This window comes from Rhipicephalus microplus, chromosome X (assembly GCF_043290135.1).
Source record: "Rhipicephalus microplus isolate Deutch F79 chromosome X, USDA_Rmic, whole genome shotgun sequence".
Classification (NCBI taxonomy): domain Eukaryota; kingdom Metazoa; phylum Arthropoda; class Arachnida; order Ixodida; family Ixodidae; genus Rhipicephalus; species Rhipicephalus microplus.
In genome coordinates, this window is record NC_134710.1 from 11,512,783 (window position 1) to 11,528,042 (window position 15,260).

General features: G+C 42.2%; 1 protein-coding gene across 3 annotated transcripts in view; it reads left to right on the top strand.

The window, feature by feature from the left end:
• The window catches only part of Pi4KIIalpha (phosphatidylinositol 4-kinase II alpha), a 310,849-nt gene that overhangs the window by 204,641 nt on the left and 90,948 nt on the right, over window positions 1-15,260 (top strand). The window contains exon 1 of one of the 3 annotated variants that reach the window (XM_075881824.1): window positions 14,647-15,061. The exons of 1 other annotated variant lie outside the window; for it this stretch is intronic. In XM_075881824.1, the coding sequence (XP_075737939.1) occupies window positions 14,735-15,061 (327 nt within the window). In that variant the 5' untranslated portion in view covers window positions 14,647-14,734. Of the gene's footprint in view, window positions 1-14,646; window positions 15,062-15,260 lie in introns of those variants that run through there. One more of the 3 variants, XM_037426586.2, reaches the window with a different exon arrangement.

Genomic DNA, 15,260 nt, shown 5'->3' on the forward strand with positions numbered 1-15,260 from the left:
GTGGTCACTGCTTACATGTTCAAGGTCGTATGCACGCACACCGGACTATGATTTTGCAGGGTCTTACATTTTGAGTGGAGTATACATCGTGATGGCTGGAGCAGTCTCTGTGGTCACCAGCTAGACAATCACAATGTGCATATTGTTGCTTGAGACAACTGTTTAGGACAAAAAAAGGGCACCGTAGAAAAAAATATTTTTAGGCTAATGTAAGGGCTTGTGGTGAGGAGACTCTCAAAAGGTATATGGTGTGTCATCTTGCAATAGAGAAGCAACATTTATACCTAGTTTATGTTAGTAGGAGTCTACTAAACATTGGCCATACAAGCTTGTGGCTAGAGAAGGATGATGTCCAGAAGATACCCTTCTGAAATGTTAACCTGCACCGTCCTCCCTTGCCCTTCTTGGTGCACTGGAATTTGTGCCCTATAGGTACTAATTCCTTCAGTGGGTACTCTTGAAGGGCTTCTGAATAAGCTCACTCTTACCACCTGCTTTACCGGAGAACAAATCCTACTGTTGGAACTTGTTTGATTGGCAGAAATCTTTAAGAGGAAAAGAAGCTTCACTCGTTACACAAATAAAGGTACAGCATTGCAAGATTACTATGATGTTATGTACACAGACCTCCCACATATAACTCACGAAAATGTCACCACTGACCTCTATGGTGAGCCTGATTATGCCTTAAGACAGCATGTAAGTTTCTTGATCCTATACTTTTCAATCAGTACATTAACCTCGAAAAAAACAAGATCTTCACGTGCAGTCTGTAAAACCAGTGCTTATGAACTGCAATAATGCCGTCGAAAGCATCAGTAAAAGTAAATTCACCCTGCTGGAAAGCAAATTCTGCATGAAGCCTGTAAATGTACTGTTAACAAAGTCTTCTCGACAACTTCATTATGTCTATTTCTGTGATTTGCATAATCCTGTTTTATACGTACCTTGCTGTTCACCTTATAATTATTGACCTCTGAGTGTTACTCAAGTGACCATGCTCATTTAACATACCTGCAAGCCTCAGTGCTAACCTAATGAAATTGGAGACTTTAATAAAGTAATGCTCTCTTATGCTCACCCCTTCAAAAAAAGTTTTTAGCATCTCCTGAAAACCCATTCTTTAAAAACTTGATCATCAGAGATGCAATGTATCTCCACACCTGATGACAGGCATTTGTCCAATTACAGCCACATTATAACAACAAGCAGCCTTTGGAAGATGCTTGAACACGTGCCATCATCTCAGGTCAACATGTTTCCTGAAACCACCTTGCTCTTAGTTATGCAACAGAATGGTTTTCATAAATCATTTTCTTGCTAAGCTCAACTTGCCCCATGACAAACTGTGTTTTTAATTTTAGACCATTCTTGGGGAGCTATTTTTTTTAATGACTAAAGAAAACCCAATAAAGTGAAGCATGAGCTTTTAAAGGGAAGTTTGCAAAACATGCACAATCATCTCCAATACCTAGCCTGAGTATATCTTTCAATAATAATGATCATTTTCATTTTAGAGCACATATCTGATGGCACAAAATCTGGAGTACCAAGGAGTCTGTCACAGGTATTTTTCACTTCTTTAAAAATTTTAAATTATTCATGTGATATACTAGAAGTTTACTGCAGTGTGAATCACTTAAAAAAAATAATTATGGGGGGAACATATGGACTCTTTACAAAGGTTGAAGTTGGTGCTGATGCCGTCTGTCGCATGACCAGTAATAAGACAAAGCGCGGCGCATCGCATTAGGCCTAATAGCAGTGCTACGCTTCCATTTCACACACACGCGCACGCGTGTTATGTATGCTTTACTGCAATACACTGCAAGCACTTCACCCCATGACACTGCTGTATTGCGGCAATGTTAACTTTGAAAAGACCTTTACGGGTTAGCAATTGAAGCTCGACAATGCTCCCAGCAATGAAATTTCTATTTTATTACATTTTTTTTTTCATTTCTATATACACTTGCCTAAACTAGTGTTACCAGCCGTCCCGAATTTCGCTGGACTGTCCAAGACTTTGCCCGCGCTGTCCCAGTCGGGACAAATGTCCCCGATTTTTTCCGGACTGTTCAGTAAACGAAAAAAAAAGAAACGTTTTGCGTTATAAAAGGCATGCCAAATAACGTGCGTCCAACTGATCACATAGACAAAGAAATGTTGCTGTGGTTAGCTGCAAGGAACATTAAACACTTCAGCTGAACTTCAGCGTCAACTTTTACTAGAGCATTCTAGAGCGAGAGGAAGTGTCACGAAGAGCACATAGCAAAATTTAGTGCCACATCAGGAGACCGACGCAATGAAGAGAAAAAATAACGGATTTGTTTGGATGGCACCGCAACAAAGAAAACTAAATTCTTCACCCACACACAACCACCTTCACTGTTGGTTACCCCAATCTAAACACACACTGCTAAGCAAACAACTTGCCATCATCTGCGGCTGCTTAATAAAGCCACTCGGACAAGAACGTTCTCTGATTCCAACTTGGTATTCCGTATCTATCTCGCGCACTTACGCAAGAACAAGCTTCAATGAAAGCGTTGGCACAGTATATACTTCCTCCCAAGTGACACCAGTTGTTTGATCGGTCCTCAAGCAACACGCATGCACCTACCATACATCCGCGTAGTACATGCATCAGACCAACATTCACAAATCGCGTTCCAAAGACCTTTATTTTATGCTCGTTGTCATTGCTTGCAGATTTGGTGGCAAACACTTCGGGCTGGTAGGTGTTCTGTGCTTCGGGCGAATGACGTTATCTACTCGATAAGCACGGATGAGAAGCTTCCTGAACACGGCGACATCACAGGAATTAACAAAAGTGACAGCGACTTGCGTATGAATCACTTTCTAACAACAGAAAGCGACCACGACCTCACGGGCAGAGGTGGTTCTCGCCATTTCAAACAGATTACAGTCTTATCCAACACCAACATCGGAGAAAAAAACATCACGACTAGAATACGATGAACCCGCCACAGACAGTGTGTCACAAGCTAGTGAGGAACTCTACCTGAACCACAGAATAAAGAACGCCTATATCGCCTGAAAAATCTTTTCCAACACACTGACTCTAACGCCATTTATTCATACACTTTAGGCCAAGTCAAGCCGGTTTTAAGCGGCAATTGGGTGAACCGAACGTTTTTGCCTCGAAAAGGTTCGTGCCACCGGGTGAACCGAAACACTTCCAAGATATACACCCTCTCGCCCCATTTTTTTTTTTTTCAAGTTTTCACTCATCATAATCATCATCATCAGCCTTGATTGATATGTGGGGTTTAACGTCGATCATCATCATCAGCCTGACTACGTCCACTGCAGGACAAAGACCTTTCCCATGTTCCGCCAGTTAACCCAGTCCTGTGCTTCCTGCTGCCAATTTATACCCGCAAACTTCTTAATCTCGTCTGCCCACCTAACCTTCTGTCTCACCCTAACCCGCTTCCCTTCTCTGGGAATCCAGTTAGTTATCCTTAATGACTAGCGGTTATCCTGTCCACGCGCTACATGCCCGGCCCATGTCCATTTCCTCTTCTTTATTTCAACTATGATATCCTTAACCCCCATTTGTCCCCTAATCCACTCTGCTCTCTTCTTGTCTCTTAAAGTTACACCTACCATTTTTCTTTCCATTGCTCGCTGCGTCGTCCTCAATTTAAGCTGAACCCTCTTTGTAAGTCTCCAGGTTTCTGCTCCGTAGCTAAGTACCGGCAAGATACAGCTGCTATATACCTTCCTCTTGAGGGATAGTGGCAATCTACCTGTCATAATTTGAGAGTGCTTGCCGAATGTACTCCACCCCATTCTTATTCTTCTAGTTACTTCAATCTCGTGGTTAGGCTCTGCGGTTATTACCTGCCCTAAGTAGACATAGTCTTTTACAACTTCAAGTGCACTATTACCTATCTCGAAGTGCTGCTCCTTTCCGAGGTTGTTGTACATTACTTTCGTTTTCTGCAGATTAATTTTAAGACCCACCTTTCTGCTCTCCTTGTCTAACTCCGTAATCATAAGTTGCAATTCGTCCCCTGAGTTACTCAGCAATGCAATGTCATCGGCAAAGCGCAGGTTACTAAGGTATTCTCCATTAACTCTTATCCCTAACTGTTCTCATTCTAGGTTTCTGAAAACCTCCTGTAAGCACGCGGTAAATAGCATTGGGGAGATTGTGTCCCCCTGCCTTACACCCTTCTTGATTGGTATTCTGTTGCTTTCTTTATGAAGCTCTATGGTAGCAGTTGATCCCCTGTAGATTTCTTCCAGAATGTTTATATATACTTCATCTACGCCCTGATTCCGCAGTGTCTGCATGACGGCTGATATTTCTACTGAATCAAACGCCTTCTCGTAATCTATGAAGGCTATGTATAGTGGTTGGTTATACTCTGAGCATTTCTCTATTATCTGATTGATCGTATGAATGTGGTCAATTGTTGAGTAGCCTGTTCGAAATCCTGCTTGTTCCTTTGGTTGATTGAATTCTAATGTTTTCTTTACTCTGTTAGCAATTACCTTTGTAAATAGCTTGTATACTACAGAGAGCAAGCTGATCGGCCTGTAATTCTTCAAGTCCTTGTCATCTCCTTTCTTATGTATTAAGATGATGTTAGCGTTCTTCCAATACTCTGGTACCCTTCCCGTCAGGAGACACCTCGTAAACAGGGTGGCTAGTTTTTCTAACACAATCTGTCCTCCATCTTTCAGCAGATCTGATGTTACCTGATCCTCACCAGCAGCTTTGCCTTTTTGCATGCTCTCCAAAGCTTTTCTGACTTCTTCTATCATTACTGGTGGGGTGTCATCTGGGTTACTGCTAGTTCTTATAGTATTAAGGTCGTGGTTGTCTCGGCTACTGTACAGATCTCTGTAAAACTCCTCCTCTATTTTAACTTTCCTATCCATATTGGTAGTTATTTTGCCTTCTTTGTCCCTTAGTGCATACATCCAACTTTTGCCTACCTATCCCAAGTTTCCTCTTCACTGCTTTGACGCTTCCTCCGCTTTTTCAGAGCGTGTTCAATTCTCTCCATGTTATACCTTCTTACATTGCATACTTTACGCCTATTAATCAACTTTGAAAGCTCTGCCAGTTCTATTTTGTCTGTTGTACTTGACACTTTCATGCTTTGACGCTTCTTAATTAGGTTCTTCGTTTCCTGGGAAAGCTTGCCAGTGTCCTGTCTAACTACCCTGCCTCCAACTTCCACTGCACACTCCGTAATGATACTCGTTAGATTATCATTCATTGTATCTACGCTAAGGTTGGTTTCCTCACTAAGAGCCGAGTACCTGTTCTGCAGCGACACTCTGAATTCCTGTACTTTTCCTCTCAGTGATAGCTCATTGATTGGCTTTTTGCGTATCAGTTTCTGTCGTTCCTTCTTCAAGTCTAGGCGAATTCGAGACCGTACCATTCTATGGTCACTGCATCGTACCTTGCCAATCACTTCCACATCCTGCACGATTCCTGGGTGTGCAGTCATTATAAAGTCTATTTCGTTCTTATTTTCGCCATTAGGGCTCCTCCATGTCCACTTGCGGTTTTTTCGTTTTCGGTAGAAAGTATTCAAAATCCGCAAATTATTGCGTTCTGCGAATTCTACTAGTAGCTCTCCTCTGGCGTTTCTAGTGCCGATGCCATAATCTCCTACTGCCTGGTCTCCAGCCTGCTTCTTCCTTACCTTTGCATTAAAGTCTCCCATCAGTATAGTATACTGTGTTTTTACTTTACTCATTGCCGATTCCACGTCTTCATAGAAGCTTTCAACTGAAGCGTCATCATGGCTGGATGTAGGCGCGTAAGCTTGTACTACCTTCATCTTGTATCTTTTATTCAGTTTAATTACAATACCTACCACCCTTTCATTAATGCTATAGTATTCCTCTATGTTGCCAGCTATGTTTCTGTGAATTAGGAACCCCACTCCCAGTTCTCTTCTGTCTGCCAAGCCCCGATAGCAAAGGACGTGCCCATTCTGTAGCACAGTATAGGCCTCATCTGTCCTCCTAACCTCACTGAGCCCTATTATATCCCATTTAACACCCTCTAGCTCCTCGAATAGTACAGCTAGACTTCCCTCACTAGATAAGGTTCTAGCGTTAAACGTTGCCAAGTTCAGGTCCCAAAGGCGGCCTGTAGTCCAGAGATTCTTAGCACCCTCTGCTGCGTTGCAGATCTGACCGCCGCCATGGTCAGTTGCTTCGCAGCTGCTGGGAACTGAGGGCCGTGAGTTATTTGACGTGTGCATGTGGGAGGTAGTGGCCAGATACTGCACCAGGGTGGCCAATCCTTCTATGGTGAAGGAGTGCGTTCCCGGCGGTGGTTACCGGTGAGGCCGCACCCCAGGCCTCTTAATGCAGTTCCATCCTAGCTTACATTGCGGGAAAGGCAAATGAACTGCCTGGGGAAATAACAAGTGAGGCTATGAAGAGCCCTTTTGTACATGTCCCTCATTTCTGAACCAATGTGCAGCGCCGACCTTGCTGACAGAACGAGTTTGCATGAGTAACTTTTTTCATTCACTAGAGTAACCAAGATGTTCTATTGAAATGCATTTTACTTTTTTCCTTGCATTACAATTGCTTCCTTATTGCCTCAGCGGTGCATGAAGCACTGGGAAGTCTAGGCAGAACAAAGACAATTTACCAACGACTTTACTTGGGGACAACTTTCAGCGGCAATGAAGGGAAAGCAATGGGGGCAGAGCTACTGCTCCTGTACTCTTCGACGAAGTAGTCCGGTTCAGCTCACGTTTCGAATCACAACCATGTTCAAGTAATCCCCCTGCACACAATTTGATATGTCTGCTTACCCCGCCATTCGCGAGTGAAACTCAACGCAAGCTCCTTCGGCGAACCGTTGGAATAGCTGGAGGGCGACGCACGCTGATCTAAAGATGAGGACAGAATTTTGACTGTGAGGTGCACGTAAAACGTGTGATGTTTTCAGACACGCAAGAGCGCGAAATGACTCTTCAGAAAGCAACAAAAAAATATGAATATCGCCCCCGTGCGTGCCGCATCTCTTTATAAACAGCAACCAGAAGAAAATGATGTACTTTTTTATTATTTTCACCCAGAAAACACAGACGCATTTGTGGCACTATATAATACAGCGGTGGCACACGCCCACTTTGGCTCCGTAGCCTTCCTTTCATTGCCACAGAAAGTTGTCCCCGAGTATAGCACCTGTAATATTGCGATATGAGTCTGGTTTTATTTTCACACCCAACCAGACATAGAGGATCAAGCTTGTGGACAGATGACGCTCTACATTTTCAATATCTGCCATCCTAATAAGTATGCTCTGTGTATCCACACTTGTCAAGTGTGTATCCACACTTGTATGCTGTCAGAAAGTGAATTCCCAAAGAAAACAAGAAACCTTGAATATGATGCATTCTGTAAGCAATCCTTAAATCAAAGAAATAGCTCAAAAGTAAACCAGTAATGTTGGGAATGCAGTGTTTGTAATAGAATCAACATCTACAATAATGTCTCCTTTGTAATTTCCTTATACGAAATGCAAAGACGTTGATTTTGTTCTAATACAGCAACAACCTTTGTTAAAGACAGAGGATGATATGATGATGCCTAACTGAAAAAAAAAAAGTATGTATTCCTGATCCTTCTTCAATAATTTTTACAACAAAACAAACATATCTGATATGATGTCACCTGCCGCTAAGGTTCCACACTGTTGAACAACCTTTCATGTACTCTCGCTGGTGTCCTTTAAAGTCTTCGTAACTGCACTGATGGCAGCTATAAACTAGGCAAGTTCATTCACGGCACTGTATCCAACCTGTACTTTCATGTTGTGTGTTAATCATTGGAGTCTTAGTCTCATGTCTTTGCTAATAAAATCACATTCTACTGGTTCCACTGTCTAATGCATTCTCTTCAGTCCCGCACAGCCACATCATTACATGGCACTGACTGCACCCATGCCATAGTATTCAGTATAGAGAGTGAAACTAGAAGTTTTTGTGAGCAGAAAATGCAGTGCACAGATTTCAGCGATAGAAACACTAATAAACCAGTAATTAACATTAACAATTAAATATAATTTGAATATAATTTGCATAACCAAAAAAGGCAGACTTAGAAAGACAGACAGCCTTAGGTATAAAAGCAAACTTCACCCAACCAACTTGCCCAACAATAATAAATTCTACAACAAACAATAGGCCGTACGAGGAGAACAATACACGAAGAGAGAAACCAGCCAAAATTTATCTCAGAAAATACTAACCAAAAAATTTGATTTGGTGAAAAGCTCGAACCAAATTATAGCAATAGAAGGTATAAAAATGAAGGCAAACAGCATCTATAAAACACGTAAATAATGTGTAATACAGTGCACACTGCAAGTTCATACAAGCACAGGAATGCCGACCATGCACATAACGTTACTTCAGCTTACACACTAATCTTGCACATATAACTTGTTCGACCTACAATTCGAAATCAAATGAAAACTAAAGACAGTGCTTGAGTATTGTTTTGCCGCTCATATTTGAGTACTACATCATAGGCCTTCATTTATGTTCATTTGTACAGCTTCTTCTTTTCACTTACGTGGCACAGGCCAGATTAAATTATTTTGCTTTGTTGAATAGATTACACCATTCTATTGTCAATCTTGACAGCAGTAGCAGAGTCCATTAGTTTGCTGCTCAGCATACACTGCTCAAGTTAATTCGCTTCATTATAGAAAAGTAACACGAAAAAAATAGACCTAAAATGTATTTCTTTATATATCTCTCAACACGTGAATACCTCTAATACAAAAATCTATATCACTTGAGGTGCAAATAATTCATTGTATAAATCGTAAGCAGCACACACAACATAGCACGCGACACATGAAGTCAATACTACTAAAAATGCTGCTCCGATGTGAGCAAGATCAACAGCATGAGAGCACCCATCAGCTTTTACAAAATAATATTATATGCTGGTTTCACAGCAACATACTCTGTGTGCATTGCAGCTAAGGGGGGACGTGACAATGGGAATTTTAAGTTTGGTCAAAATGTTCAGTTTTCAATTAATTTTTTCTGTAATCCCGAGACCATAATTTACATCATAGTGTGATTTTAGATAAAAATAAATGGTAGAAGTTGAGAAAAAAGCTATGTGAAAATTGGGCATAGCAAAATGCAAATTTGCAGCTTTCCCTTGGGAAAATGCAACCATATTGGCATCATCAAAAGAGGGCAGATTGAAGCTAAAGATAGCCACAAAAATGCATTTCTCTAATGAAAAATAAAGCCAGCTTCCTTCTGAGTTTCTTTTTATCAGCTTCTAGCTTTAATTTCTTTGAGCTCCATTTTCTCAGCTTTCATTTTTTGAGCAGTTGCTGTCAGTCATCCTTGAGCCATTTCACAACTTAAGCTATAGCCATTTCGGTTCCTGTACTTGGATACTGATACATTGGTGAGTGCCGTAAAGCTGTCGATATTTTGTGCACATCATAAAGACTTTTGTAACTGGCTTTTCGTAAAAGTTGTTGGTCCAAGACATTTCAGAAAAAAATTTTGTGAGCTTACTTAAATATAAAAAATAAACCAATAGCATTACGGCACGAAATGGACCCTTGTAAATATTTTTATGCAAAAATTTTGTCCGATGTGTCTAATTAGCTAATTAAATTTGGGGCGACAATGACAGTCTATCAAGTGTTTTATTTCGAAAGTTATATTAGATAGCTCAAAACCAATTTCAGTTATGATATCAGCATAACAAATGACATCTGCACGCCAAATTTCATCTCTTTAGCTTCATAAATAACACAGATAATTTTCATTGCCACGTCCCTCCTCAATGGAACAGGCGACCTCTCAGACTCAAAATAAGATTAACCCCACGAGTGTTGAAGATTGGGCGAGTTGGTTCGTCGTACTTGAACTGGTATAGCGCATTACAGGGAAGAAGAAACGGCTGAGCAGACCGACACAAGAGGACAGAGTTGGAAGTTAGCGCTTTGTCCTCGTGTGTCGGTCCGCCCGGCCGCCCCCCCCCCTACCCGTAATGCGCTATACCAGTTCGAGATAACCCCACTCATGCAAAAATTGTCTACTGTATGAAACGAGTCCGGTTTTTCTCGGTAAACGTAGATTGACATTTTTATTTCTTCACTCAAAATTACTTTTGACATCTCTTGCGGTAAAAATGTGAAGATGCACAAGATTCCAATCACGTGACCTTTTACTAGTATACGCTGTTGTCTTTGCTGAGATATAAAGCTAAACAAGATGACCCATTTACCCCACCATACCCCCTTAATGTGTGACTAAATGTAAGTAGATAAGTAGACGGCACCTGCCTACTTAGAGGGTCTGTCCCAAAAAGTTCCCGGAATTTTTTCAGTCAGCAGCGCTGCCTGGCGGGGCAGAGCTTCTGGTGCAGAAGTTTGTGAGGAACATAAGCTTCAAAATGAGTTCAGTTTCAATTGTCTGCGAGTAGCTGTTCAGGCAGATCATGCCATTGTGCCGAGGTAACTACTGCATCCTCGTCGAGAAAAAACAAATGGACGAGTTTTCAGAGCAGAAGCGTGCAATCAAGTTTAGTGTTGAACTGTAATAAAAACAAGGCCCACACGCTCGAAACGCTTCAGAGAGCCTACAGTGACATATAATTCCGGGAACTTTTGGTACAGACCCTGTATATTCAGAACCTGTCTACACATATGCACTGACAACGTAAACAAATATGCAACAGGCATGACAACTGCGAGGCTAAAACGGTATCCTCGAAAGAGCCAAGGTGCTGTTTCGTTGCGCAGGGGACCAACTACATAACTACAACTACCAATTATGCAATTAAGCACTATGTACATAATGTGGCTTATGGGCAATCTTACATCTATGCAGTGTGGAAATCGTTCTTCAATATGCTACATCTGCAAGGCACCCAGTGCTGTGATATTTATTAAATGTGATTGTCACAGTCTTCTAGACCAATGAGCAATCTTGTTTGGGATGTGTAAAAAGCAACGTCTGGGCCTGCTTACTGGCACTTTAAACTCGGTATGAGATGTGGTTAAAGGGACACTAAAGGCAACTATTAAGTCTGTGTTGATTGTTGAAATAGCAATTCAGAAACCTCGATTTGTTACTTTTGTGCTAAGGAAGGGCTTATTTTCAAATGAAATCCCGTTTTAGTGGTTCGCATCGGGTTAGTGCACTTCAAATTACCCGTCTCAAGAAGCGGACCGTCTGACGCCACTGTTGCCGTGCACAATGTTGCCGGGCTTTACTGTAGGGCCGCCGACACTAGTAGCAGCAGAATGAAAGCAGCGGGAGCCACAGGAGCAACAACAGCCACTGATCAATTTCCAGCCATTGGCTCTGAGACTGCAGACGTCTGTTGGTTCAACTGGACCCCACTAGATGGCACGACCTGTCCAGTTTAACCACGCGAAAATTGAGTTTTTTAACCACTCGCGCCATTACCCATAGCAACGTTCATTAGTTCTTTTTTTTATGAATCAAACAGAAACGAACAAGCACCATTTCATTGTGTGTTTTGATGCACAGGAGGTTCTTTATTTAGTGCAGCTAGATCAATCTGTAGTGATTACACTACAGATGATCTGTAGTGAGCTAGATCGATCTGTAGGCAGTTCTTCTGACGTAATCAGGATCATTTTGAGAATGTCCTACTGCAACCCATGTATTCTTGCGCATTTACCTTAATTTCTCGGTAAGTAGGACATCGTTGTTGATAACATTGTTTAGATGGTGACATACGTTGAGCTTTCACTCTGACGTAAATTGTCATTTTACTTTAGCATCCCTTTAAGCCAGAGGTAAAGCTCATTATCATAGTTAATGACAGAATGAGCTAAAGATGCCCTACACAGACCATATAGTATTACAGTAGACTCTCTCAGTAATTCTAACTCGGATAATTTGAACTTTCAGTTAATTAAACAAATCTTACATTTTTGGTTGGCTCGCTAGGTTATGAATGTATTTCCAAGCCACTTAATCCAAGCTGCCCCACTGCATAAATTCAGGTAATTTAATCTTTCTGCTAGGCAATGCCTTTAAATAGCTGCTGTCTTTCTTGCTTCTAGCTTAACATTCTACGTTTTTATGTCAGTAACAGTTGCAAATAAATACAAGTGCACGACGACAGAGGGAAAAGAAAAAGACTGAGACGGTCCGGCTTTAGTTTCTTGTGTACCAACACTTATTAAAGTCACTTTCGGTGCAATACACCAATGTCATGCGAAAAAGCCCCCTACTGATGACAAACACAAGGAAGGAGCTGGGAGCTGCAATGGAACTATGAACAAAACATATTTTGGCCTTCGATTACACACATGTGCATTAGAATGCAACAAATTTTGGCCTTCACTTAGATGCATGTGCATAAGCTGTATAATAACGAGTACCAGTCTGGTCACTGCTATCTAAAATGTTTACTGCCAATCAGTAGAGCTGCTTATAATGCTACTCTGATGACTGAAACTTCTGATAATTCAAACAAGATCCTGAGATCCTCTAGTTTGAATTATCGAGCCTGATTGTGTGTGATGAGCTACGTGACGGCTCTACCTCAGACCCAGGCTACTGTTGTGTACCCAACGCAAGCAGTCATGGCCACTTCGACTGCCATGGCTCAGTTGCAGCCACAGCAGATACAGCAATTACAGCAGCAGCAACAGCAGCAGCAACAGCACCTCCAGCAGCAACAACTTCAACAGCAACTTCAGCAACAACAGCTACAGCAACTGCAGCAGCAACAGATTCATCAGGCTCAGCAACAAGCTCAGCAACAGATGCAGCAGCAGGCACAGCAGCAAGCAGAACAGCAACTTCTTCAACAACAGCAACAAGCACAACAGTTACAGCAACAGCAACAAGTGCAACAATTACAGCAGCAACAGCAGCAAGCACAGGTAGCCTTTCTTCAAGCATCCCAGCTTGCACTTCAGCAGCAGCAGTTGCAACAGCCTTATCAGGTGCGTTGATCAGCATGGTGATGACTTTGTCATTGCTTTCTAACAGCTTGTTCATGTTTGGTCATATTGCCACGTGATCGTGGCAATATGCACAGAAAGGCCATCACAGGAGTTTTTGCTATTTTCTCTGAACTTTTGTTTGCCCAAGTAAATGTTTGTTAATGTCTTTTTGTTCTGAATGATAGGTTAATTGTTTAGGACATTGTCTTTGGATCTGCACTCATACTGAGGTCTGTCGCCAACTTCGCTTGTCGAGACTCTTCAGGGAGACTCCTGACGTGCATTAAACAATTTTCTTTTTCCTGACTTTCCGGGCTCCTTGTCACGTCCCTTTGCTAGCTTCGGTTTATGCATACAAACTTTGTCTTAGGATGTTACGTAGGAAGCACCTCCCTGAAATGAATCTTTAGATTGGGTTTTTATTGAAATGTTTATTAGAAATTAGGTACTATTAGAAATTTTAGTTTGTCTGCACACTTCTTGCTGTTGTTTTTGTGGGTTTCTGGAGCCATTGACGGGTATGGCTGAGTTAGCGGGAACAACCTGTGGCACTTTGTCTAACTGCGATACTTAAAAACGTAAATTTTCAGTTGCTTCGATGTTCTTGTCCAAATAATTAATGTACTGCAAGCTGATGTGTATATAACTGGTATCAACGCCAGCGGTTGGGAAAAGTATGTATAAGTCATATGAGCTTTGTGAGTGTTTAGATAGGTTCTGTGTCACCAGGTGACGTTGCCAACGTTGCCCATCATGTGTACATCTCCAGCAACTTATGAAAATTTCCTTGATAACAAGTCAGTGCATAAGTAAAATTTTCTTATAAACTTCCCTGTTACCGTGCCACCAACACTAGAGCTTCATAACCGACATGGCCTCTCCTCCTTTGCAAGCATTGGCAAACAATGTTAAATGACTGTATAATATTCTGATATTTTTCGCACTGTGCGTTTTCTGTGGCATAATGGTTTTCTGTATAAATTAATTGTTGGTTTACTTGGTCTGGCATAACTGGCTTAGAACAGTTTGTATAAATTTATCAAAGCAGTTAGTGCTCCTGATTTGCATAGTGGCATGAAATGAATATTTCTCTATATTCAAGGCTGCCAAGGCTGCAATGATTTACCTAATATTACATAAATTTAAGTTCACCCCTGCAACAAGTTTTCAGTATGCATGCTCAAAAAGGTAAATTGCCTCTTTTCTGTTATTATTCTCATATGTCATTTTCTGCCGGTATTGTTAAAAGCTCTGAACTTAAGCTAACTAAGCAACAAAAAAAAACAGAGTAAAAAGCTTTTTGGACGTCGTTTCTACGCCGCCGGCGCCACCGCTGGTGATTTTAGCTGGCGTGCTCGAAGGACTTATACTAGTACAACGAACACCTACCACTCACGGAGGAAGGAATACCTTTTTCCTTCCTCCGTGCCTACCACTCCTCCTTGAAACGAGCCCCACGCCGCCGCCGGTCGAAACCGCCTCGGCGCACACCTCTACAAGTGGAGTTATACAATATCAACGAGTCAAAAACATGGCCTCCGAGACAGCGAACACATGACGTCGAGATGGCAAGTACGTGGCATGCTTACAATTTCGGAGGCCATATTGAAAGGATAGAGGAAAAAAGGAAAGGAGCGGGGCCTCTACAGCTGTCACATGACGAGTCGGCGTAGTCAGCTGCTGCGGCCTCTATGGTTCAAGTAGCGGGACTGGCGGTGCCCGTTTCTTCTCGTTTTTTTTTTTATGTCAATGACCAGCGAACAGGGAAAAATACGTGCCATCAACGCTGGTGATGAGCTGGGTTTATATCAAGACAGCGACGAGCAAAACCTGCCCGACGTAACGTTTTCAGTGGGCACATCGAGCAACGCATCGCGTACGCGTGAGAGTCAGCCTCTTCTTCGTCGGATGGAGCCCGATCTGGGGACCACGGCAGATACCTTCCCGGACGACCCGCAGTTCGCTAACGTCGTTCGGGAGGCCATCACAGCTATTGAGACGGGCATTTATCCAGAGCGAATATACCAGGGATCGAGCGGAAGCTACTTTGTCAAGAACTGTGAACGAACGGTAAGCCTAAGCCGCTGCCTGCCTACAGATGTTTATATCGCGGACCCGATGCTCTTGGCACTCTTCCCTGGGTGATGCTACTGTCATTCAGCTTGCGATTGTCAAGCGTTACCGTCTTGCGAAGTCGCCTATTTTGCGTGTTGGTGGCGCCCATATTTCCCCTTTGCATTGTGCGGTGATTACCTTATCGAGCCGGTCA